The 24,927-nt window shown below is 41.9% G+C and overlaps 2 protein-coding genes across 2 annotated transcripts; both read left to right on the top strand.

Moving 5' to 3' along the window:
• Nucleotides 1-1,745: 1,745 nt before the first annotated feature.
• Nucleotides 1,746-3,832, top strand: LOC114773234 (probable signal peptidase complex subunit 2). The gene is given in 6 exon segments (XM_028965744.1): nt 1,746-1,808; nt 2,141-2,224; nt 2,429-2,589; nt 3,096-3,192; nt 3,194-3,231; nt 3,643-3,832. Coding segments are annotated over 6 exon segments (606 nt in total). The 5' UTR covers nt 1,746-1,769; the 3' UTR covers nt 3,830-3,832.
• Nucleotides 3,833-8,005: 4,173 nt separating this feature from the next.
• Nucleotides 8,006-24,684, top strand: LOC114773232 (ATP-binding cassette sub-family G member 1-like). Its single transcript, XM_028965743.1, is given in 16 exon segments — nt 8,006-8,139; nt 8,863-8,896; nt 8,899-9,105; nt 16,014-16,131; nt 16,618-16,750; nt 17,403-17,453; nt 17,738-17,883; nt 19,938-20,061; nt 20,147-20,261; nt 20,347-20,495; nt 20,613-20,714; nt 20,815-20,983; nt 21,094-21,194; nt 21,865-22,023; nt 22,200-22,318; nt 22,412-24,684. Coding segments are annotated over 16 exon segments (2,019 nt in total). The 5' UTR covers nt 8,006-8,076; the 3' UTR covers nt 22,641-24,684.
• The last annotated feature ends 243 nt before the right edge of the window (nt 24,685-24,927 follow it).

Here is a 24,927-nt window from a genome sequence, read left to right as displayed (position 1 = left end):
TTACTGGTTTTATGCAGTACTGTACATGAACTTTTTTATTTTTTTTAAAACAATTCAGTGGTGAAGGATCTGTTTTTAAAGTTTCTTTTTTAAAAGCACTTGGCTTGTCAAGTGTTGAGTAATTCTGGCATGTAAATTGTATTTATCAAAAGTATTTGGAAGGTTAATGTTTAAGACCCAATATAGAGTTATGTGAGAGTATATATGTTTTTATTTATAATTCTTTAACACTTGAAGTTGATGTAATATGACCTTAATTTAGGACTTAAAAATATTCTGGCTTGATATATACTAATTTTTATTATTTTGTGAGGCATGGTAAGACATGTTGCACTTCAAATTATGCTATTATGCAATGTACTTCAAAAGAATCATGTTTTCCCCCCCAGGTTTGCCTAACCTTGTCAATCAACACGTTCTTTACAGTTATCACTGGTGATCCTTTCAAATAAAGCTGTTGTTTGTTATGTTGCCATTGTTCAGTTCTTAAGTAATCAGATATTCTCATGGCTGTCAGATAAAATTAGGGCATTTCACCTGCAGTAACTCTGGTAACATCAGAAGTCTGGGAGCTTTACAAAAGGGGTTTCCATAGTAGAGCAACTGCACGCAAACCTCCCGTCACCAAGATCAATGCCAAGATCAGAAGTGAAGTTGCGTAAAGCATGCCTCCACTTTACTCCGGAGCAGTGGGGATGTGGGCTTACAGTGTGAGTTGGAAGAATATGACCTGCCTGGTGGAGGAGGAAATTGTATAGGGTCCCTTATTTCCAGCGTAGGGATTTCTTTATGCTTCAGCATACCGAGACATTTTAGACTATTCTTTGCTTCCAGTTTTGTGGAAACTTGAACCAGAGGCCTTGCCCGAATCCCACTGGAGACTTGTGGGGTTAGCAGAAAACATTTTGTGATTAAGTACTTTGGTATTCGTGAGCAAAAAAACAGTACAGGCCAAAAGTTATGACACACCTTCTCCTTCATTGTGTTTTCTTTATTTTCATGACCATTTACATTGGTAGATTCTCACTGAAAGTATGAAAACTATGAATGAACACGTGGAGAAAAAGGTGAAATAACTGAAAACATGTTTTATATTCTGGTTTCTTCAAAATAGCCGCCCTTTGCTCTGATTACTGCTTTGCACACTCTTGGCATTCTCTTGGTTTCAAGAGGTCGTCACCTGAAATGGTTTTCCAACAGTCTTGAAGGAGTTCCCAGAGGTGTTTAGCACTTGTTGGGGTCCAGCTCACCCCAAACCACCTCGACTGGGTTCAGGTCCGGTGACTGTGGAGGTCAGGTCTCCACTTTTTGTTAAGTACATAACTCCACATGTGTTCATTCATAGTTTTGATGCCTTCAGTGAGAATCTACCAATGTAAATGGTCATGAAAAAAGAAAACACATGTGAATGAGAAGGTGTGTCCTGTATATGTAAAATTAAGAAGCAGAAGTCTTCTGACTCACGCGTCTTAAACAGCCGAGGAATGATTTACATTTCCGCAAATACAAATTTGGGGAGACCGTCATGGGGCTCGTGTTTTCGAGCCCGCTGTGCGAGTGTTGCTTAAGTGTTGGCTGTTGCACAGTCGCGAACGAAACGAACCACTTGGGCTTCAACGTAATGCCGCCAAATACGTAAATTCAAAGCGAAGGTGCTTTTTTACAGGACGTGCGTACGCGCGGCTGCGCCTCTGCTGATTGGACGGTTAAAACGTGGCGCTGGCCAATCACGTCGTCCCCAGGTCACAGCAAACCACCAGGAAGAAAAGATGGCGGCGAGGAACGGGAAGAGTGGTTTGCTGGAAAAAGTAAGATTATTGTCGTTTGTAACTCGTCGTCGGGTTTTTAGCGTTTCCGCGTTTGCCGTAAAATTCTCCACCCCTGATGCATCTCGGGCTCTTGTCTTGTTGGCCGTACCGCACCGGATAACGGCCATTGCCCGCATCGCGCTGGGGGGGGAACTTGGCCGAAGACGTGTAGCTAACCAGCGGCTGTTAACGTGCCGCCGGCGTGGAGGTCCGGATGGAGCGTCCGTAACGCGACGGCGCGTCAGCCCGATTAGCGTCGCGTTACCTGCCCGTCGCATCCGGCCGCTTCTTCCCGGCAACAGCGTGCGTGATTGTGCTGCTCTGTTTTGCAGTGGAGGATTGACGAAAAACCTGTGAAGGTGGACAAATGGGATGGTGCAGCTGTGAAGAATTCCCTGGATGATGCAGCCAAAAAGGTCAGCAGTTGTCTGCATCCATGCATCTAGTTGCACAATTGCAGAAATTAGACTACTATTCAAAACCTTCGATTCGAACCACTATGGTCACCTGTAGGTTTGGCAAGCCGAACCTTTAGCAGCAAAACATGTAAACATATACATTTGTGCTTCATTATTTTTTCACATTCACACTTTTTCACACATTTGTTCCTTTGTTCACAGGTTCTCTTGGAGAAATATGGCTACATGGAGAACTTCAGGCTTGTCGATGGCCGTCTCTTCATTTGCACAGTGTCCTGTGTTTTTGCCATTGTAGCTTTAATATGGGACTATCTTCATCCATTCCCTGAGTCTAAGCCGGTCCTGGCTTGTTGTGTTGTTTCATATCCTTTGCTGCATTATGTTTAATGCTTCTGTGCCTTCATATTTGTTATCAGTTCCATATTGTTCTTTAGGTCTAACCTTTTGCACTGGTGCAAACAAAAGTTAGGTGCACCAAATATGCAACGGCATCACATTTAACAACAGTTTTACAGGCTCACTTGTTTTTTGAAGCACAATTCTGCAAGAAAGGTCACTACTTAAAGTGCTTCACTGAGCTGAAATTAAATCAAGTTAAATGAAATAGAAAGAAAATCGAGATTAAAAGTGCAAGTTTTTTAAGGGCTTGAACTTTAATATCATCTCAGCCTGATGATCTGTTGCTGAAAGGCATCGGGGGAGCGGGAACGTGTCTGTGTCTTGAACCACAGGGAGTTTATGGAGAATTTTTTTTCATCTGAATGCCTGATCGTGCCGCTGTAACCTCTGTGGATTTTTTTTTTTTTTTTTTTTTCTCTAGAGCCCTGTTCTTGAATGTTTTGTTTTCCCTTCCTTAACGGAGCCTCACATATTTTATCATGATGGGCATTCTTACGCTCTACACATCTTACAAAGAGAAGAACATCTTTCTGGTTGCTCTTCAGAAGGACCCGGCCGGCATGGACCCCAGACCACATCTGGCAGCTCTCCTCCAGTCTTAAAAGGTGTGCACGCTTTCTCTGCTCAGAAACATGTTCTCTTGACAACATAATGCGTTAATTCATGTCCTGGTATAGCCTTTTGAAACTGATATGGCTATCAAGTGGCGAGACCTGATAATTACCCCACTTTGACCCACTATATGATAATATTTCTCACAATAAACCTTCATATAGCCTGCCAACTCATTTTTTTGTTTGTTTTTGTTGTGGGTCTCATGGGCTTTCATCTGGGGTCACCCTGAAAACTGTTCTTTGTGAGATGCCCGGACTAGAGCCTATAATGGCCTGTGAAGTTGTCCTGGCCAGTCACATGTGATTGGCAGTCATGGGTGCAGGGTAGAACACTAAGATTGTGGATGAAATTGACACATGCATAGTAATCATCGTCATTTTTAAATTTGCACCTCTTTTCAGGTTTGATGACCAGTACATGTTGAGGGTCTCCTTCAGGGATGGCAAAACTAAACGGTCGCGAGAGAGTGAGTTTACGAAGTCTGTGGGGGTGTTCTTCGATGAGAATGGAACGCTGGTGATGGACCAGTATGAGAAGTGTGTCTCAAAGCTTCACGACAGCCTGATAACAGAAAAGAAAATGAAATAGTAAGCATCCCGAAGTTGATTGATGGTACCAGCTTCACTCTAGGACGATACATGGTTTGTGAAACCGGAGCAGGTCTGTTTCTGAGTTTAAGCTGTTTCATTTGCATAAAAGTCTGCAAAAGTGCATTTTGGTTGCTTTGTTTCTTATTGCTTTTATTTAATTTCTGTTCTTTTTATTTGACCAGTGCTTATATTTAAAAAGCTTAGTTTCAATCTGTGAATGTGAAACTGAACCCAATGCAATTCCTGCCAGACGCTTTCATGTCTGGGGACAAGAAGAGCTGAGTTCAGCCAGCATTGGATTGTTCTAAAAACAAGCATCATAGCCGACGCCCTCCACTGCCGGCTCATTCAGAAGAGAGACGCTCTCCTGAGTCCTGTAGTATTAAAGTGTTACAGCGATACTTATGGGAAGATTTCATTTTAAATTGACCCAAAACAGCATTTTTTTTTTTTGGTCACCAATGAATGCAACGCCTTATAAAGAAAGTGAGTTTTGTGTTTTCTTATGATTTTTGTTGTAAGAGCCTTATAAAATTTGACAGCCCCTCCCCCCCTTTGTGTGCATTTCGCCATATTTAAAGAGTAAGCAGCTGTAAAAGGGACTGGATCTATACACGTCCAACACTCTCCTCCCCATGCGTCTTTTGATACATCTAATTTTTATTCTTGTAAAAGGTTACGAAGATGGTTTGGAACAGTTAGCCACACTCAGGAGTGCATGACCATAAGTTTTCCAGTATTCGGGGGTGTAATACGCTGGCCGCAGGTTCTTAATCATGGAACTTATTTTGTAACTGGTAGCACCTATATGCCTGCATACGGTTTTCTCTCTCTCTCTCTCTCTCTCTTTTTTAAATTTTTTTTTCCCTTCTGTGCAGTGTTCAAATTAGTTCGTTAGAGGACTCTTGCAAATTCTTTGTAGACTTTTGGCTTATGCTACTCTTATTGTATGTGCCTGTTCCCAAAAAAAGGTCTAATAAAAAAATGGCATTTTTACATCTGGTGTGCTTTCCTGTTTTAAATATAAGTAGACAAATTATATATATTTTTATTATTACTGTTTATTGCATGTAATTTTTCGTTTGTGTGATTATATATAAAAACAGACACCAAGTTCCTGTAGGAGTAAGTTTAGCTAAAATCTCCTTAACGGATTAACGTGCACGCAATCTAATTTGGCTAATGCTCTAACACTTTACCCTTTGCAGAAGCGAGGAATTCCCTGTGAGGGTGCAGTTCAACATGCTGCATGTGACGTGTGCAGATAAATATGCCCGCCACGTTCATCCACACCCCCCCTGCCCTACCTCTGGACATCACGGGTTGGCTGGGCTTGGGTGAACTGCAGATGTTATTGTGGAGACTGAGAACAAAACTCCCGTAAACAGGTCTGCGTGTTTGTGTGTGAGCGTGGAGGGGGGGGGTGATGCTCCATTGTGGCTGTGTCACGCTGTGCTGACCCAATTGCAGAGGTACAAAGATGGGAGCGATAAACCAGAAGACAATGCAGCGAGCGGCTGAGCTCGTGCCTGTTTATGGATGCCATGTCTGGCTTCACCGTTATGTCTTTTTTTTTTTTTTTTTAAACCCCACTCAAGGCAGGGCTAGATATCATGAAATGCCTGTTAGAATTTTCAGGACAGTATTGGAAATATTGGATGCCATGCAATCTGTTTAAATTTGTTCTGCAAAGGGCTTAGATTTTTTTGTCACTGCACCTTCTTTTGTCAAGCAAAAATCCGCCGTTATCTATTGTTATGCAGCCATGTTGATATCACATCACAAATGTTTCTCAAGTTTCTGAATATTTAGAATCAAGCACTGTTTGATTAATTGAACTAGTGCTGTCATGTAACAAGTTTTTTTTTTTTTTTTTGTATTTTGTCCTGTAGCTGTACAGTCAACCGACACAAGGACATCAATCACTGACATTTATCTAGTAGTGACATGTATTTAATATCTACATGTTAGGGAATATGGACTGAACTGCACATTAAGAACACGAGCAAGATCATTCAAGACAGCCACACACACACCCCAAGAAAACTGTTGTTAAAATGTTTTAATGAGTTTTCTAATATAAAAGTACAGTAAAAGTGTTAATGTGGCACAAATTGATATGAGACGTAACACAGCAAAAATAGATAAGAGTAACATTTTGAAAAATCATATTTCACAAGGGAACAAATCAGTCATGAGCGGCGGCAACGGTTAAAACCGCATCGCACAGCATCTGTGAATATAGTAAAATGGAGAAAGCTGTAAGTGTGAAGAACTCAAAACACGCTGCAACGTGATGTCATGTCAGGCGGTGTGTTGTAAAAAGAGGGTGATGTACCTGTATCTGCGAGGGCAGCCATGGTAACCGACCATGTACTCCTGGGCGTAGCAGTACTTCCTGCAAAGGCCCCTGTACCCACAGGTCCATACCTGTACCTCTGTGTCGGTGGCTAGAGTAACACAGAATGGATGAGTGGTCAGTAATCAAAGAGTATGCACATCACACACACACACACACACACATCTGGCTGTGTTAACGTCAGCAGACGATGAGCTGCACACTACCTCCTCCAGCTGTCAGCAGCAGCAGAAAGAAGACCACCAATCCAAGTCCCCCCATGTTGTTTCTGAAACTGGGGGGGCCAGCCAGGACCAGCCTGCATTTATACTGTATTTCAAGCCCAAAGGGGGAGGGGTCAGTGCGGGTGAGTGAGCAAATTCAAAAAGCAACCCCTTACAAAATCCCACCAAATTATGAAAGCTATTTTGTTCTTATTTTGTATAACTTAACACCTAAATTAGGAGAGAACACGAGAACAAGTTTCTTTTTACTAACATTAATGAATGTAAAAGCATTTAAAAACATTTTTAAAGACGTTTAATTACTGTTAAAAGTTGGGGTTGGAAATACAGATATTGCATGTACTTTTATTGTCATACAGCATTGAGTGTGATCTCAGATCACTTCAATGATCTGAGATTAAATAAATTCATTGTTATTAATGCGTTATAACAACAATTTTATGTAATGGAAATGTTCAAATTGACCTTTTGTTTACATTTCAGCTACAAACGAAATAATGTTTCTTTGGCACCTGATGCTAATTGTGACATTTAAAAAAAAAGTGCATGTGTGTGACACAGACAAACAGAGCTACATAAACCGGGACACAGGCAGTGCAAGAGAAACAATTTAACAAAAACATAAAGACAAACAGTGAGACAGACAGTGCTAAAATATATCAGAAATGAATGATATAGGTGCAAAGTAAAAATAGTGCAATAATAGATAATATTACTCAGTATAAGAGAAGTAGTGCGAGTGTGTGTCAGTCCAGAGTGGACAGAGTGTTCAGGTGTCTGATGGCCTGTGGGATGAAGCTGTTGCAGAGTCTGGCAGTGAGGGCCCGAATGGTTCGGTACCTTTTCCCAGATGGTAGGAGGGTGAAGAGTGCATGTGAGGGGTGTGTAGGGTCCTTCACAATGCTGGTGGCATTCCAGATGCACCGTGTATGGTACATGTTCATCGTGGAGGGAAGAGAGATCATCTCAGCTATCTTCACTATGCGCTGTAGGGACTTGCGGTCCAATGCGGTACAGACTGCCCCATTTTGGAATAAATGTCACAGGGTTCTAAAAAATACTGAATGCTATCGGCCATAGCAAGCCCTATCAGCACTGTTATTTTTTATATGAATACTGGTAAAGGGGTCGTATCACAGTTTTAAATCAGACAAGAATACCTGAGAGCAATCTTATGTTGGCTTGAATTGATTGTTGAAAAAATATACATATTTTTTTAAATATTCTGTGCCGTTTGTTACCATATTCTTGCGTGCCGCTGAATTCAAGTTCAGAAAAAAAAGCTGGGGAGAACGCAGAAGTGGGCCGGGACCAGAACTCTTGCAGTTACACCGAATAGTCGCGGGGAGGAGCAGTGAGCACAAAATCAAGCCCGAGAATGAGAATAAGGCCTCGGTTAACCTCGAGAACCGTGAGCTTGAGACGTTTTACCTTTTTTTAAAAAAAAAAAAAAAGTTTTTAATCAGTCGTGTTATTTAACAAAGAAATAAAAATGAAAAACATTAATAACAGCCACGTGGCTTCGAACTTGGCCGCAGTTAACGCCGCGGCCGGTCCCTCCTCTGCCGTGACGTCACCGCGTATGAACGCCGCGCGCAGGTCGCTGGCGTGTAAACAATAACAGCGCCAGATGAGCGAGGCGACCGGACCGCGCTGAAGGAAATGGCATGTCTCATGGCGGCCTTCTCAGCCAACAACACCACCGTGACCAACTCCATCATCATGGTGAGAGAATGTCACGCTTTGACTGCGCGGGTTAATTCGCGAGTCAGCTCCGCGGTGCGCTGCGAGTGACCTCGAGTAGCCTCAACGTCTGCGTCCGAATTTCACTGCAATATTCGTAATTAAAAAAAAAAAATCCGCTAAATCCGTCGACATATTATCGAAATAGCCATTCATGAATTTTTACTTTTAATTGTGAAAATGTCCTTAATTCTGCTATTTGAAATGGCGCGTTAGGCATTCATTTCGTTTTCGTAAAATACTCATTAAAACTACACTGTGCCTAATGCCATCGTTTGTTTTTAATACACGAGATTCTTAAACGCAATGAACATGCTTTCACTGTTTTTTTAATTTATCCATGTCTATAAATATAAATAGATAAAGCTGACATAAAGCTGAGCACTCGTGCATGTGCAGGGATTTTAAATTCAATTTGAAATATACATGCATGTCTGATGTCAGTACAGCGTGTCCGATAGTAACCCCGTCTGCTTCTGTGGAAAGAAACGGATTAGATGATCCCTTTATATATTTAGAAGACACTTTAACAAGAGATTCAAGTTTACCACAAACAAACAGAATATCTCAATTCTGACCACAGGAATGGAGTTTTACTTGAGTAAAATGTATTCTATAAATCAGCATATAGTTGTTTTACTCAATTGGCATAACATTGGCAAAATACATTTGGAACGGGAATCCATGCTAAACCTTTTCCACCAGAACACCAACGGACCTCCAGATCTCATGCTGGACCCAGGACTGTGTGCGTTTCCATTGACGAGGCGGTGTCCCATCATGTGGGCGGCCAGCAGACACCGCTGCTGCATGGACACCTCAAGAAAGTGGAGAACACTCTAACGGAAGCCCAGCGGTTTTCCTATTTGCCACGCCGCCCGGCAGTCAACATTGAGTTCAAAGACCTGTCATACTCCGTTCCAGAGGGACCGTGGTGGAGGAAGAAAGGTAAGCACATCAAATATTACTCACTTCAATCTAGTTTATGGTCTATCAGCTCACTGCAAACGGTAGACTTTCACATGCTCACACTTGCATTAGTTATATTTATCAAAAGCGTATATGCCATGTGGCTGCAGAAGATTAAACACTGTCCCTGTAAACACAAGGCAGCCATCATTTGTTAGATGAGGAACATCTTTGTCAGTAACATGCTGTTTCAAACTTTGTTTCAAACAGCTGTTTCAAACTTATCTATCTGATTCATACAATGTGAATAAACAGTCGGCTGTGCTAGGATTAATGAAGACGTCCTCAATGTGGAAATAGTTGGTGGTCCAGAGAAAAAAAACAAAAAAACAACAACACAACTACACTTCACCCATTAGCACACTGTCCTCAAGAGACCCCTGTTCTTATCACACCTTTCATCTAACAGCTTACATTTTAGGAATTTCTCTCTTTGGAGATGCCTTCTGGGTATTAGATACAGTAGAGGAAAACTCTTTACCGAGGTAATCACACACTGTGTGCAGATTGGGTTTGTCTTGCTGAATTGTATTATTTAATTGTTGTGGATCATGGAAGGATTGTCCATGCCCATGAGAAGACTTTATTCGTCAGCCAGAACTGAATGGCATCCATCGCTTGCTCAGGTACCCGTAAAAGTATGTGCTGAATTTGGGTTCTATGTTGACGTAAGAGAACAGCTGGCTGCCCACTCTTCACTGGAGGCTACTCCATCACTGCTTGGTTCATTAGAACATCCATCTGGAAGATTCTTCACACTTTGCAGTCCTCCATTTTTGTTTTGACCTCTTCGCCCCCTTGTTCCTCTCAGTGTTCATTTTTTTCTCCTCGATGTCCCATCCTGTGCCAAGCCACTGAAGCTCCTTAGGTTTGGGACACCCTGAGTCTCCCAAAGCAGATTTGCTCCTGGCCGCAGTGCTGCTCCAGCTATCATCAGGCAGGGCGCAAGGGAAGAGTGTGGCTGCGCCATACCAAGGATTAAATTGGAAAGACGGCTGTTCGGTTTGCTGCTGCTGCTGTTGTTGTTTTTTGTTGCTATATTAAGCTACCGCCGCACAGTTTGCCTGGTTCATGTCCTGCAGCCTGTAGCACGGATCGAGACTTGACAGAGAGACTTGAGGAGCTGTTCTTGGTGCAAGTGCTGAATATACAGCCCGCCCCCATTGGTTCTGCTCGCTTATTTCGTTTTTGGCCAAAGATTTATTTTTTTTTGCTCATCATGTAAAATTAGCCACAATGATGTTGCTTTATTTTTTGCACCGATAGTCACATTTCTCATGCTCTGCTACACTTATCTGCCGAAATGCAAATTTACTCACCAATGCCACGATTTTAGTTGCACCCTCACAATGCCTTCATTTGTGTGTTCCACAAATTTCAGGATAACAATCTTTGCAAAAAGTCACGCGGGAAGGTAACAGGATCTAAAACCTGGCACTACTTTAATCCAGCTGTGATTCGGCTCCCAATGTTAATCAGCACAGAACCGTGCTTGTTAAAGATGCATGAGCAAGCTCTCCTGTGCTCCCTCACCGTAGGTGTCCGTTCTTATGACATGAAAAGGTTGGCCATCAAACTTTTTTTTTTATTATTGTAATTTGCCCTTCCCTAAAACAGGCGCTTCCAAAGGTTTAACTGCATGCATTATGAATGCCGTGGAACAAACAACGCTGCGGGCTGCCCTGACTCAAAAACAAATGACTCTGCCCCAAAAAAATGAATAGAGCCAGCGTGGATTCACATGACAAGACACATGGGTCCAATGGGTCTGATACATGCTAAGTATGACATGAAAATCACAACACAACATTACTTCTCAAAGATTAATAACAGTCATTATCACCTAACATGCTTTATGTGAATAAACAACATAGGTAATGGGACAACATTTGTTCGCTTTAGAATTTATTTCATTATACTAATTGTACGTTTTACTTATTTTTTTGTGTGGCATGGTTTTTCCGTATTGCATATCGCAAATTGTCCCTTTTGACTTTCACCTCATCATTGTATTAATTGCAACTGAGCTGTCACTTCCAAAGGCACCCCGGTGGCCAATTGTCTCTGGGCCGCCTGCAATTGAAACCAGGCTGCCCAATAAATCTTTGTAATCCATACTTAGAGCGATGCAACAAGGTCTCCTCTCTCTCCTGAGCCGCTTCGCTGCAGCAGGAGCCAGGCTGGACGCACAGCGCTCAGCCGGTTACTGTCGGTCAACAAACTAGAGTAACCCCAGCAGCGAGGGGGCGGGGCTGCCATGTGAGGATGGAGCCGAGGAGCTGCGCAGTCTGTGAGAGGCTGCATGAAACAGAGGTGCTGTGCAGCATCAACGAATGAAATGGATTAATTTTTTTCTGGAAGCTGCCGAGGGTGTCTGTATCTCAGAGACAAGCGGCGATGACATGCATTGCGTTGCCTCCTGTATTAGACATTGACGCAAATCCGTACATACTGGAAAAATAAAGTCCAGTTGCCATGACTCTACTTTCAGACAAATTCACCTGGATGACTGAGAATCTTCACAGACAGTTGGAGTAAATTTGAATCTGCGTGACTGCTGTCACTGTTTGCCGAATGACCCAAAGCAACCATGTGCCATTCGTCAGCGATTTGACCCATCCCTGCAGCCCATCTGTCTAATGACCAGGAGTGGGTATCGCTCTCAAGCCATTAAATAGACATGTGGTCAGCATGACCGATGCGCCACATGACTTTTGCCTTGTGTGAATCCAAAATTGACCCATTTTTTTTTCTAAATATTATCCAGCTTATCCTGGATAATTGCTGAACTAAATATTTTTTTTGTTAATCTCAGAACATTCAAATGAGATGTAACATATGAAAGGTACGAAAGAGATGTATTATATGTAAAAGTCCATCAGAGGTGGTCCATAGCAACCTAGCAATCCAGACAGTGGTCTTCATAAGGTGTGTATCTGGAGTGTGTAGGCCTCTGTTGTTGTTGTTTTATTTATTTATTTATTGCTGTGAAGCTATTTGTGTCCCTGTGTTTCTGCGGTGTCCTTTTAGAGCCAAGCAGAGGATTATCATGCAGGGACTTACAGCCATAAGCTGATGTTCCCTGCCATAACTTCAAATAGCCTTTTTAGTAAGTTTGTGTATTGGCTACACTTTCTGGCACTTAACAGAATTTGCAGCACTAAATCTTGAAGGGAAAACCTGGCACAACATTTTGAATTTCTGCCTAATGAGAAAGAGCAGAAAAATCCTTGTGCTAAGGTGTCTGAAGTGTGGCAACTGCTGGTCTACAAAGTGACACCTATGTCCCCTCGATGCCTCCCAAATTCACTTTCCATTGCTTGATAACTGTCAGATGTGTGTGCATGTCTGGCAGGGTGGTAAGTGGAGACTTGACCAGTGTCCTTGGATAAGCCCACTGTTTAGCAATAGAGAACCAGCCTGTGGAAGATGCATGTCTCAGCTGCCAGAATGTGTCTCCTGTTACCACAGAAGGAGGCCAGACAACTCATGCACCTTCCCCATGATTTCATCCGACTCAGTAAAGATGGCTTTTTCCCCGGGGGCCGAGCATCGTGGAGACCCCAGGCAGCAGCTGCCATGTGCAGCGCAGTCTGACAGAAGGACTCAGCACTGCAAGCGCCCAGGACCAATCCCCCTGACACGGATCCAGGGGCAAAGTCGTCCAGGAAAGTGTGCAGGGGTCCCGCTTGTCACCAAGACTCTTCTGTTTTATTTTGTGGCTGCCAGTGCTGATTACACTCCTCGGCTGTGCATGGTGAACCCAAAAACTTTCCTTAGAGGGAAGGTCATGATGAATATCAGTGTGTACTGCTTCATAGCTGCAGCACCGAGATAAGGCCCAGCGCCCCAGGATGGTTTAGGCCATGCTGTAACATAAAGGAAACATGACAGTGTTCTGCTGCAGGGTCTTCAGTTAAAAAAAAAGAAAAGTAAAGACTCATAGGGTTCAAAATTATGCAACACAAACACTCTCAGTTGACAAACATTTGATTAACCATCTTTGATAATATTTGATAATACATCTACCTTTAGAATTTGGTGCAAAAAATTATAGTAATATACATTAATAAACAATACATAAACAGTCAGTTAATAAAAAATTATAATCTGCCATAAAAAAATGGTTAAAATGGTTGAAACCTAATTTCACTTGTTCCAGGATTAAATAATTAGTTTCAGTAATATTATTTAAGAGACAAAAGTATTTAAATTACCTTATAGGGTGGCATGTTGTTTAGTAATGTGACCTCACAGCTCCAAGGTTGTGAATTAAAATCCTGGATTGGACTTTGTGTGTGTGGAGTTTCATGCTCACCCCATTTTGCCACAGGTGTCACCCGGGTTCTCCGGTGTGTGTGCGAATGGTGTGTGTGTCACCTGCCCTGGGTGAGTCCCCACCCTGCTCAACTCAATCTGTACACTATAACTGATTATTTATTGCAGGCCTCTTAGCACTGGAATTCATTCCTGTATATTTAGCCAGAATAATCTTAAATAGTACAGGTTAAATAGGGAAAACCTAAATTAAAACTCTTGTTTCACCCTCCACCATTAAACTTAGGACAGGTATTGGTCACAGAAAATTAAGGCACAGATGCCTGGATGTTTGCCTGTGTTGTGATGGCTGTAGAAGCAGCTTCATGCAACATTAAAGGCTTCTTTTGCTACATTTGCTGGAATCATAGATTTTGACCCAGTTCTTGTAGTTATGTGTCAATACTATTTTAAATCTGTTCTAAGATGCTGACATTATACTAATGAATTGTCGCTGTATCATTCTACAATTATATTTCTATAAATAATTTTTACATTGATTTGAGATTTTAGTTAATTCTAGCTTTTGGTTTTGAAACACCAATCATTAATAACATTATGACAAGCCAATGAATATTGAATAGGTTGCTCTGACCCATTGAAGCATGGGCTTCACTAAACCTCTGAAGGTATGATGGGAATGGGGGTTCATTCATAAATCTGACTTGTTTTCCCAACACATGCCAGAAAAGACGATATTGACATCTGGAGAGTTTGAAGGCCAAGACAACTTCTGAAACCTGTTGCTGTTTTCCTCAAACCATTTTTGCTGTATGATAGATATTCAGTCAACAAGGCTTCCATGGGGGGTGTACTTTGTCAGCAACAATGTTTGGGTAGTTGTACGTGTCACCTTCTTCCACTGCCCAGTGGTCCTGCTTTGTTTATATATATAATTATGTCACACACACACACCCACATGCACTACAATTTGACCACCCTTAGTAAGCAGTGGGCAGCCATGACAGAGGCTTTGAAAGACAGTGTGTGGGGGTGGTACCTTGTTCAAGGGTACCTTAATTGAACCTCAGGATTTGAATCTGCACCCTTTCAGTTTCGAGACCCCCTCCTTACCTTCTAGGCCACCACTGGCCCACAGAGGACAGATTTCAATTCTTAAGCATGAAATAATGGCAAAACATGAAGCTGCTGTGCAACGTGCAGAGTTTAAGCAGAATCTTTTGACTTTATCAGACCTGGAAGTCACTTCTGCTGAGATCTTGCATGATCTGATCAGGATTCACTGAGTTAGGCTCCGCTATCAGTGGGGTTTAATCTGAGGGAGAATCCTGTACAGATCCATCCAAGGCTGGCAGCCTGACATCTCTTCATCTTTGCCAGCGGCAGCAGGAAAGCTTGATCCTCTCTGGGCATCTCCAAACACCACAGTGCTCTGTGGTGACCCTCACGCCGATGCTCCCTCTCTTTCCCTGACTTCACCTTTGTCTTATTGACTCCTTCTGCCCTTTCCTCACTGTTACAAGGCTGAGCTTTGATTCTAATTCTGTAGTGCAGTATACAATATAATGATGCTGTGAAAAACATTGTGTCATCCCAAAAATCTAGAACAGATTTCTTTAAAAGATGACAAGTTTGCCCTCTGCTTTAACCGACAGGAAGTCAGTTAATGTCTCATGTAGACTGAACCGCATGTGGGAGAATAACCTCTGCTTTTTTTTGTTGAGGCTTGGTTTAAAGAGGTCGCACGTGAGTTTCAGTTATCTCTGCCTATGTACTCACGGCCCATTATCTATCAGTTGCGTACACATTTTTTGCAAGTTAAATCCCCTACTGTTCATCTGGATAACATTTACATGAGCACCATCTTTAACTCCAGATTACATAATAATATTTTTACCTGCAAATACACTAGGCTACTAGAGTGCATCGTGCTTTCCCCGAGAGGAAAATCTGCACTTCTGCGGCACGCTTCAGGAAAGGAGGACAGGGAAGGTCGGAGGTATTTGTGTATCGCTCTGACAGATTATAACTGAAAATCCAATTAAGTTGGCAGCCACTGCAATCAACTGGATTAACACGCTTCTACCATTAGATAAATAACAGGTTACCATCGGACATCTCTGTTGGGGCTGTTTGTCTTTTTCAATAACAGTCTTTTGCATTGCATATGTCGGTCTGTTTTTGGCCTCTCACATCTGTTTAGAGCAAATGTTGAGACAGTGAAGCGACTGGTAATGCACACAGGAATGCTTTATCCAAATGGACAAAGGAAGAGGAGGAGGAAGGGCAAAATCATAGGTTCTGCTGTGGTTCCAATCCCTGGGAATTGGTGATGCATGAGAAGGCCTTTGGACAGACTGGGTCACAGAAGGGTGAGAGCTGGATTGTGGTGTAACAGGCACACCAGCAAGCAAGCACATTCATCCAGAAAGACAAAAGGAAATGCAAGACACAAGTGCCCACCTTTCTCTCCAGAACACAAAGGTGCCTTTATGTGCAAAGGTGGGACCAGGGAATAGTTTGAGCAGGTACTCTGTGGGGCCGAGGGACGGAGGGGAACCAGGTCTCCATTTAATGTTCTCCCACTTTTGTCTTCGGTTGGGTTTCAGGTTACAAGACCCTGTTGAAAGGGATCTCTGGGAACTTCACCAGTGGGGCCCTGGTGGCCATCATGGGACCCTCAGGAGCCGGAAAGTCTACTCTGATGAATATCTTGGCGGGGTACAGGTGTGTGTCTGCGATGAAGCTAAACTCTCCCTGCTGACAGGTTGTGTCTGTGCCATAAGGGCAGAGTGCTCTGAGAAGGTATGGAAGCTTCTGATATGTTCTGTTGCCACTCAGTGCAACAGATGTAGTAATTTATTTAAGCTTGATATTATTAACACATCATAAATGACCCTATTTGTTGCATTTATGTCAAAAGCTAGATGCTGTTAATCAGTCTCATTATTCACATTGCTTCTCTTGAGCACTTGCTCGCTTATAATGCTTGTTTCTATGGAAACCTTCTATTCACCTAATAAAAAAATAGGCAGCACCAAACCTTTTGTCTTTGCGTGAAATCGCTGTATCATGCAGAACCACAACTGATATGTAACAGGCTTTTCAACCTTACACACAAATGAGCTGCTAATGCAGCTTTGGCAAATCAACTAATCTGAAGAGTATTAATGGACAGAATTCAATTTGAAATCATCTTCACCTTCTTCTCAGGGAGACTGGGATGAAAGGCGAGATTCTGATCAATGGACAGCACCGGGATCTTCGTTCCTTCCGGAAAGTATCATGCTACATCATGCAGGATGATATGCTCCTGCCCCACCTCACTGTGCAAGAAGCCATGATGGTGAGGTGGTCCCAGTGTTAACACATGTGACAGTTATTGTAAGGTTTTTCTGAGACTACCATGATAATATACCTATTAGTCACAACATTAATACCATTGAGAAGTAAAGTTAGTAATACTGCTTAACTTTTTAAAGTGGAACCAGACAATCAGTTTGATGAATTATGTGGGAAGATCTGTCAGATCTTTAAGCAAAAATGGACAAGTGTGAGGATTTGAGAGAGGCCAATACAGCATGTACTGATATGCAGTGGTTAGTACCTACCAAAAATGGGCTGTGAAGGCTAGTCTGTTTGGTCTGATCCAAAAAAAGACCTTGATGATGTCAATGACAGAACCTTCTGAAAGCATCTGAAATGGGTATGTGTACATCAATACTGGACCGTGAAAAGGGGCCTAGTCTGATGATGTCACCTGGATTTTCACTTCAGTCTATCATCTGATATGTTGCAAAATGGATTGATTATTGGAGACCCCACCTCACAACTAATATCTTTGTAATCAGATACCTTAGGATGCATTGTGGGATAGATTAGTTGTGGGTTCAGAGCGATTTTAGTGAAAGAAGGATGAGCAAACCAGTGATTTTATTGTTGCTGCTGATATAAGAGGGTTTGCTCTCAGCCTAAATCTCTAACTCTACCTCCCTCAGGTGTCGGCTAATCTCAAACTCCAAGAAAAGGAGGAGGGCAGGAGAGAGATGGTAAGGGTGCGCCATGGGAACACCATTCCTTTCCCAGCTCTGGTCGGTTACCTTAACCCACAGACCATTGTGTGCTGCTGTCAATGGAAACTAGGTCTTTCTGGCGTTTTCTTTTGTGGCCTTCTGTTAAAAAAAGAACTTCCTTGTGTGCGAATAGAACTTTTCTAATGCGAAAAGGTGTGTCTCCTGTGGTGAAAGCTTCTATGTTGACTTCAATACGTCAATGCACTTCCTTATCTTAATAAAAAATTATGCATCAGAACTGGTATATTTGTGTGTTGTAGGTAAGCGAGATATTAACTGCACTGGGCCTACTCGACTGTGCCAAAACACGCACGTCCAACCTGTCTGGCGGACAGAGGAAGCGCCTGGCCATCGCTCTTGAACTCATCAACAACCCACCCGTCATGTTTTTTGATGAGCCCACCAGGTGAACAAACCACATGCCGCACATTAACATTTGCCTTGGTGACTAGAACTGTGATTTTGTATAGATGGACAGGTCAAAGGGTTTATGTAATCACATGATATCATTATGTGCAAAGAAGCATGTTTATGTCATAAAAATACCCACAGATTATTCCACAAGTGATCTAAATTTACTGATGGTGGATTATTTCCATAGATAAAACAAATCGAAAAGAGAACTCCAGGCACATAGTTGATGTGCCAGGCGCATAGTTGATGTATGGTGTAGTAGTGGAATCACAGTAATCAGTAAACGGTCCTTTTCCTTCAGTGGCTTCTCATGTTACCCACAGGGACCGCCTCACCATGTAAAGCCGCACACTCTCTCCCGGGCTCCATAACCCATGGGAACGCAAAATTAAAATTCATTTTCACTCCTTCTAAAAATGCTCCAGTGCCTTGTGGTATATGGGGTGTAATTACTATACTTTCAGTGAGGGCCACACCTGTGTTCCTTTACATAATTGTAATTTTGGTTTAGCTGTTGATAATATTATATTATATAATAATTATATTTATTTATGTTGAAAAACAGGAGGCACAATGCATTCACTGTGCAAAGATGTAAAACTATATATTATTATGTGCAGAGGTGGTCTGGCGGTTAAGGAAGCGGCCCCGTAATCAGAAGGTTGCCGGTTCGAATCAAGGTGCCACTGAGCAAAGCACCGTCCCCACACACTGCTCCTCGGGCGCCTGTCATGACTGCCAATTGGTTAAATGCAGAGGACACGTTTCGTTGTGTGTCACTGTGTAATGTGCTGTGTATCACAATGACAATCACTTCACTTTCACTTTTTCACTGCACATCACTTTTTCATCTGTATTAATTATTCATTATGCAATACATAATAACTAAATTAAACTAAAATATCTAAACTGCATAGCCAAGCTACTTTTCTGATGTGGTGATCAAAGATATAAATATCTCAAAATTGATTTTATATTTTAAAAATTCATGGTTCAAACAACACAATATTTGTGTTGTTTGATTAATTAGGCGTTGTACAACAGGGGTTGCTTTAGTCAAGCCCAATCCCCTGACAACCTTTAAGAAAGGTGCTTTGAATCCATCATTATCCCCATTGCTATCCACCTCTCTCAGCTTACCAACACTATGCTCAGCCTGGCTCACCAGACAGACTCCTAATCTATATGATTTTTTTTATATCCTAACAGATGAACTGAAATTAACAATGAAATTACAATCCAGTGAAAACAAAATCACAGTTTTTCTAAGATGTAAGCAATTTTGTTAGTGATTTACCTAATTTCCTTATTTTCAATGAACAGTGATGTTATGTGTGGAGAGAAAGAGAATCGGTTAACTTATTGTTCTCTGAGCAGCAATTCAAACTTGTTTGCCAACTTTTGCTTATAGGAGATTAGTTGGGAGAACTGTGACACCTTGGTGACCCTGGACCAGTCATAATAAGAACCCAACCAGTTCTTCTAGATAGCGATAGTTTTTCTCAAATCAAATTATTGGCACTTTCACCATAATCATTTTAAATAGTCTCTTTCTGAACAGCTACTTTTTGGAAGATGAAAAACCTTTCACTAAAAAAAGTTTCACTACTGCATACAATTTACTGTACTGTAAATAACTAATGTATAATGAAAGTGAAGTGATTGTTATTGTGATACACAGCACATGGTGCACACAATGAAATGTGTCCTCTGCATTTAACCCATCAGCTTTAGCGAGTAGTGGGTAGCCATGACAGGCGCCCGGGGAGCAGTGTGTGAGGACAGATCGGGATTCAAACCAATGGTTATTACACATATTTATGTTATGTTGTGTGTGTATATACATGGGTGAAAGTGAGAAAGTGAAGTGATTGTCATTTTTAAACCTCAGCCATACAGCACAGCACACAATGAAATGTGGGGTCTGATTACAGGTCTGATTCTTTATCCGCTAGGCCAACCACTGCCCTAATATGTGATATATGGGTTGATGCCTCTGAGCTTTTTATCTGATTCATGATTCAGATACTATTTTGCTCCCTGCAGTGGTTTGGACAGCTCCTCCTGTTTCCAGGTAGTCTCCCTGATGAAAGCTCTTGCCCAGGGCGGCCGCACAGTCATCTGCACCATCCACCAGCCCAGTGCCAAACTCTTCGAGCTCTTTGATAAGGTAATGTGTGAGCAAAGCACCCGGCTGTGAACTGTGAAAAAAATTTTGGGGGGGAATTTGTCTGAATACTGTTGCGGTTTTGCAGCTCTACGTTCTGAGCCATGGACAGTGCATCTACAGGGGAAAAGTGTCTAACTTGGTCCCGTACCTCAGGGACCTTGGACTCAACTGCCCGACATATCACAACCCAGCAGATTTTGGTAAGAAAACACTTTAAAAATCATTGACACTTTTTGATTTAAAGGTTGCTAATGCTTATCATGTCCCTGTTCCTGCTACCCTCAGTGATGGAGGTGGCTGCTGGCGAGTACGGTGACCAAACCGCCAGACTGGTCAAAGCAGTTCAAGAAAAGAACTGTGAAAAGGACTACAAAACTGAAATGAACGGGAACGGACCACTCAGTCCCTTCCTGTGGCACAGGCCCTCTGATGAGGTACAAAACCGGGCCTTTGTGACAAGCCCCCAATGCCCATGTCTATTAATCTGCTACTATTAATCTGCTGCTTTTCACTCAACAGTCTTATTTTTTGCAAACATCTTGCCTTCACAGGACTCCTCATCTACAGAGGGCTGCCACAGTTTTTCAGCAAGCTGCCTGACTCAGTTCTGCATTCTTTTTAAGAGAACGTTCCTCAGCATCATGAGAGATTCGGTGAGGAGGATAGAGTGCCACCTAGTGGCAGCAAGTGGAAATGCTCACCAGATAGTAAAAAAACAGATATTAAATATAGATTTATTTTGTTTATTGACAGGTACTTACACATCTGCGGATCACTTCTCATATTGGTATCGGAATCCTGATTGGACTCTTGTATCTGGGCATTGGAAACGAAGCCAAGAAAGTGCTCAGCAACTCTGGCTTTCTGTTCTTCTCCATGCTATTCCTCATGTTTGCTGCCCTCATGCCTACTGTGTTAACCTGTGAGTGGGCACCCCGACCTTCATCCAGTAGCACAGATATTACAGCTCCATAGCCATGGTACTATTTCAGTGTTGAGAAAAAATGAGTTTTTCCTTTGTCTCTACATCAGTTCCTCTTGAGATGGGAGTGTTTCTGAGGGAACACTTGAACTACTGGTACAGTCTGAAGGCTTACTATCTTGCAAAGACTATGGCTGATGTTCCCTTTCAGGTAATATATACATATGTATGCATATGTATGTTTGCAAAGTACGATTCACATGACTGCTAAATTTTGGACACTCAAAGGGGATTATCATTTGGGTCAAAATAACATTCCCCTGATTTAGACAAATCCCACAATATTATTGTAGATTCTGGCCATTTTTTCATGCAACAATAACAGTAATATTTATTTCTTATTTAGCCCAAAATCGATTTGTCTCAATGGGCTTTGACAGGCCCCACAGTTGACACCCCCACACTTTATGCAATTTTACATAAACCCTTTGACCTGTCAATCTATAAAAAATTACAGTTCTTGTCACCAAGGCAAATGTTATGCAGGAAAAACTCTCATGGAGGAGAAAAAAAATTAGAAACCTTATGAAGGAATGAGTCAGAGAGGAAGACCCTTCCAAAGTAGAGTGACCCTGCAGTAGGTGTCAGAGCAGGTTTGGTATTGATTTGGTCAAGAGAACAGTATCAGCTTCACAGTATTTTCCCAATTATTTCACCTCAAATTCCATTTAGTTGTTCTTAAAAGCTTGCCTGGTTAAACAAGGTTATTATTTACCCAGTTTATTATAAAACAATCCAGTGGGGACTATGCGTGATGTACAAGTGACCCACACAGGATAAAAACATTTCAACGTAAAGATTTCCGTTTTTTTTCTTTACAGATAGTGTTTCCAGTGGCGTACTGCAGCATCGTGTACTGGATGACGTCTCAGCCATCTGATGCAGTGCGCTTCATACTCTTCCTGGCTCTGGGGACACTGACGTCCTTAGTGGCCCAGTCGCTGGGGTTATTGATTGGCGCTGCGTCCACGTCGTTACAGGTGAACTCAGCCTGTTTTCTACAAATTCTCTCAGCATATATTCTGACAAGTTAGATCATTTGCTTTCTGGGCAAGATTGGCATTTGACACCAAAGTAAATCCTGATATTACAGCATTACAACATCTTGCCAAGCTACACGTTTTCACCGAAGTATAAAGTGTTTTTTTTTTTTTAGGTCGCCACATTTGTGGGTCCAGTTACAGCTATACCTGTACTTCTATTTTCTGGCTTTTTTGTCAGTTTTGACACCATTCCGTATTACCTTCAGTGGATCTCATACATTTCTTATGTCAGGCAAGTGTTTAAAGTCGTAGCCTGTTTTTTTATTTCACTCTTAGTGTTCATAGTGTTCGTTACAGTTATCTCAACAGTGTTTCCTTCTTTTAGGTATGGTTTTGAGGGGGTCATCTTGTCAATCTATGGTCTGGACAGGGAAGACCTCCACTGTGACAAGGATGAAACCTGTCACTTCCAGAAATCCGAGGCCATTTTGAAAGAGCTAGATGTGGAGAATGCCAAGCTGTACCTAGACTTCATTGTGTTGGGCATCTTCTTTGTGTCACTCCGTCTCATTGCCTACTTTGTTCTCCGCTACAAAATCAACGCTGAAAGGTAGACGTGGACGATAAGGAGCGTGAGGAGTGTCTGGATTCAAGTTGACATGGTTGTGGAGAGGACTGCAGGGCCCAAGCCAGTGGCACTCAAGCCCTAAACTGTGAAAAAGGCAACAATATTTAAAGAACCAGCTTTTGTCTTTAGTAGAAAGAGGTTCTGGAGAGCACCTTTTGTGGTGTAAATGACACCCACATTCAGCTAGGAAAGCTCATAGGAGAAGACGGTTGTTTGTGTCACTTTGGGTGACCCAGTAATTTTTTTCTGCTGGCCTGTTGAAATCCCAGCGATCACCATGCACTGTCCCCCAGTCAGGACACAGGGCACGTTCATGTTTAACTCTTCGCATGTCTTCAACTATGTAGGTGACAGAAGTGCAAACTGGGCAACTGGCTGAGGGGGTTTTCCATGGGGACCAATAGGACAGAGATGCACAGGTATTCTCCACATCTATTGTGCTTACTGGGGTGCTGTCATTGTGTTGCTGCCTCTCTTTCAAGATGACTGAAGGGTGACAGCAGCAGTGCGCTTGAATAGCCTTGCAGGGCTTCAGTGGAGAAAGAGCTGGTCTCCTCTTCATGGGTCTAGCTAGGTTTTTTTTAGGTTGCCTCAGCGTGTAGGATGGCACAGGACATTAGCCTATAAAAGGACGAAAGGAAGCATTGTCCTCAGTGGGTCCATGTTACAGCTGCTTCACATGTGAGCACGTTGGGAACTCTGCTCCCGTACGCAGTGCATGAATCCCACTGTTACAGGCTGTGAATGTATTAGTGCCGCTTATCATTGACTGGATTCACTGGTTACACACCACTTCGTACCTTTCACAGGTATGTGTAGAATCACGCTGTAGCCCAAATTTCAGATTTTACATGATGTTGTTTGAATTCATATCAACAGGATGACCGAACAGGAACGCATTTTTATGAATTTGGGGTGCAGATGAAGGGCTCAGCTTTTTGTATTTGGTCAGTTTTTTGATTAAATTATACGAACTTGTGGCAGCTTGTCCATATTCATGGCTTTCATTTGTTTACCTAAAAGGAAAATGCACACTGGCCAGACTTGTAAACCTCGAGTGCAGACAGATTCATCACCAAAGGAACTGTGTTATTAAGAAAGGAAATTACAACTCTGCATGTGGTCTAGAAAATAAAGAAAATTCAACCTAATCTCCATAATAACCAAATTTCTGGCAATGGTTTATAGCTTTGGTCAGAAATATTTCCTTAATATGTGTTTTGTTAAAATTATTTCTGTGCTTCACACTGCCTTCTGTTCCCGGTGAAAAAACTTTACAGTCCACATGGGTCTTAGCCAAAGGATTTCAACCATTCTTCGCACTGACTCATGTTTGCACTCTGTTTATCTGGATGAAACCTTGAGGCATGCAAGTCTGTTTCAGATTATTTCAGCTTTTCAAAAGTACGACAATGAGCATTGGTCATTTATTGGGGGCACTGATTCATAAATGTGATGCAAAAACATGACAATGCAGGTGAGCTGTTAACTTATTTTATAAACCCCTAGCAATGTAATCTCATGTAGCTCAGTTCAGGTCCAATAAGCAAACATCAATGCAATCATTTAGTGTGCTTCAGTTAAATATAATTTATTTTGTATGTAATGTGCTGCAATATTGCCTAAAATATGTCATGCTATACTATAATGTTAGGCCCCTGATCCTACATGTGAAAACATTTGCTGTGTTATCTGAGAGTTAAGCTATCATTTCAGTGTTATGAAGATAAAGAGTACTCTTACTCCTGAGGACCTTCAAGTGGATGTGGAACATATTAATGCCATGTAAAAATACTTTTATGTGTTGTCGGGTAGATACATTTCACTGACTGATTTACATAGGAGACAGGGCATTATAATAATTATTATTATTCACTTTTTTTGTACTTTTTCCCCTTAGTTTTACTGGGTATTCACCCAATGGATCATTTTAATTTCCGGTGTTTTACTGTATATAGCATATTCATTTTAGAAAGTGTTACGTGTTAAACTTGGCAGACCAACTAATAAAATGTGATATTTTCCAATAATTTGTATCGAATAATTTTTTTTACCAATGATATTTTGTAGAATGAGGGTTGATGTTGTCCTGTGTGGACATATCTGGAAATTGCAGCATCATATGTTGCTCCCAAAATATGTACATATAACTTGCTTTAATGAAGCATCAAAGCTGAAATGCACAAACTATTAAAGTTCAAATGTACAAGGGGCTGGATACAACACTGATTCCTGCACCAGAATTGCCTCATCTGTTCAACAGGGCCTGATTC

The sequence above is a fragment of the Denticeps clupeoides genome, unplaced genomic scaffold, assembly GCF_900700375.1.
Source record: "Denticeps clupeoides unplaced genomic scaffold, fDenClu1.1, whole genome shotgun sequence".
Classification (NCBI taxonomy): domain Eukaryota; kingdom Metazoa; phylum Chordata; class Actinopteri; order Clupeiformes; family Denticipitidae; genus Denticeps; species Denticeps clupeoides.
This window is presented reverse-complemented; position numbering and strand designations above follow the sequence as displayed.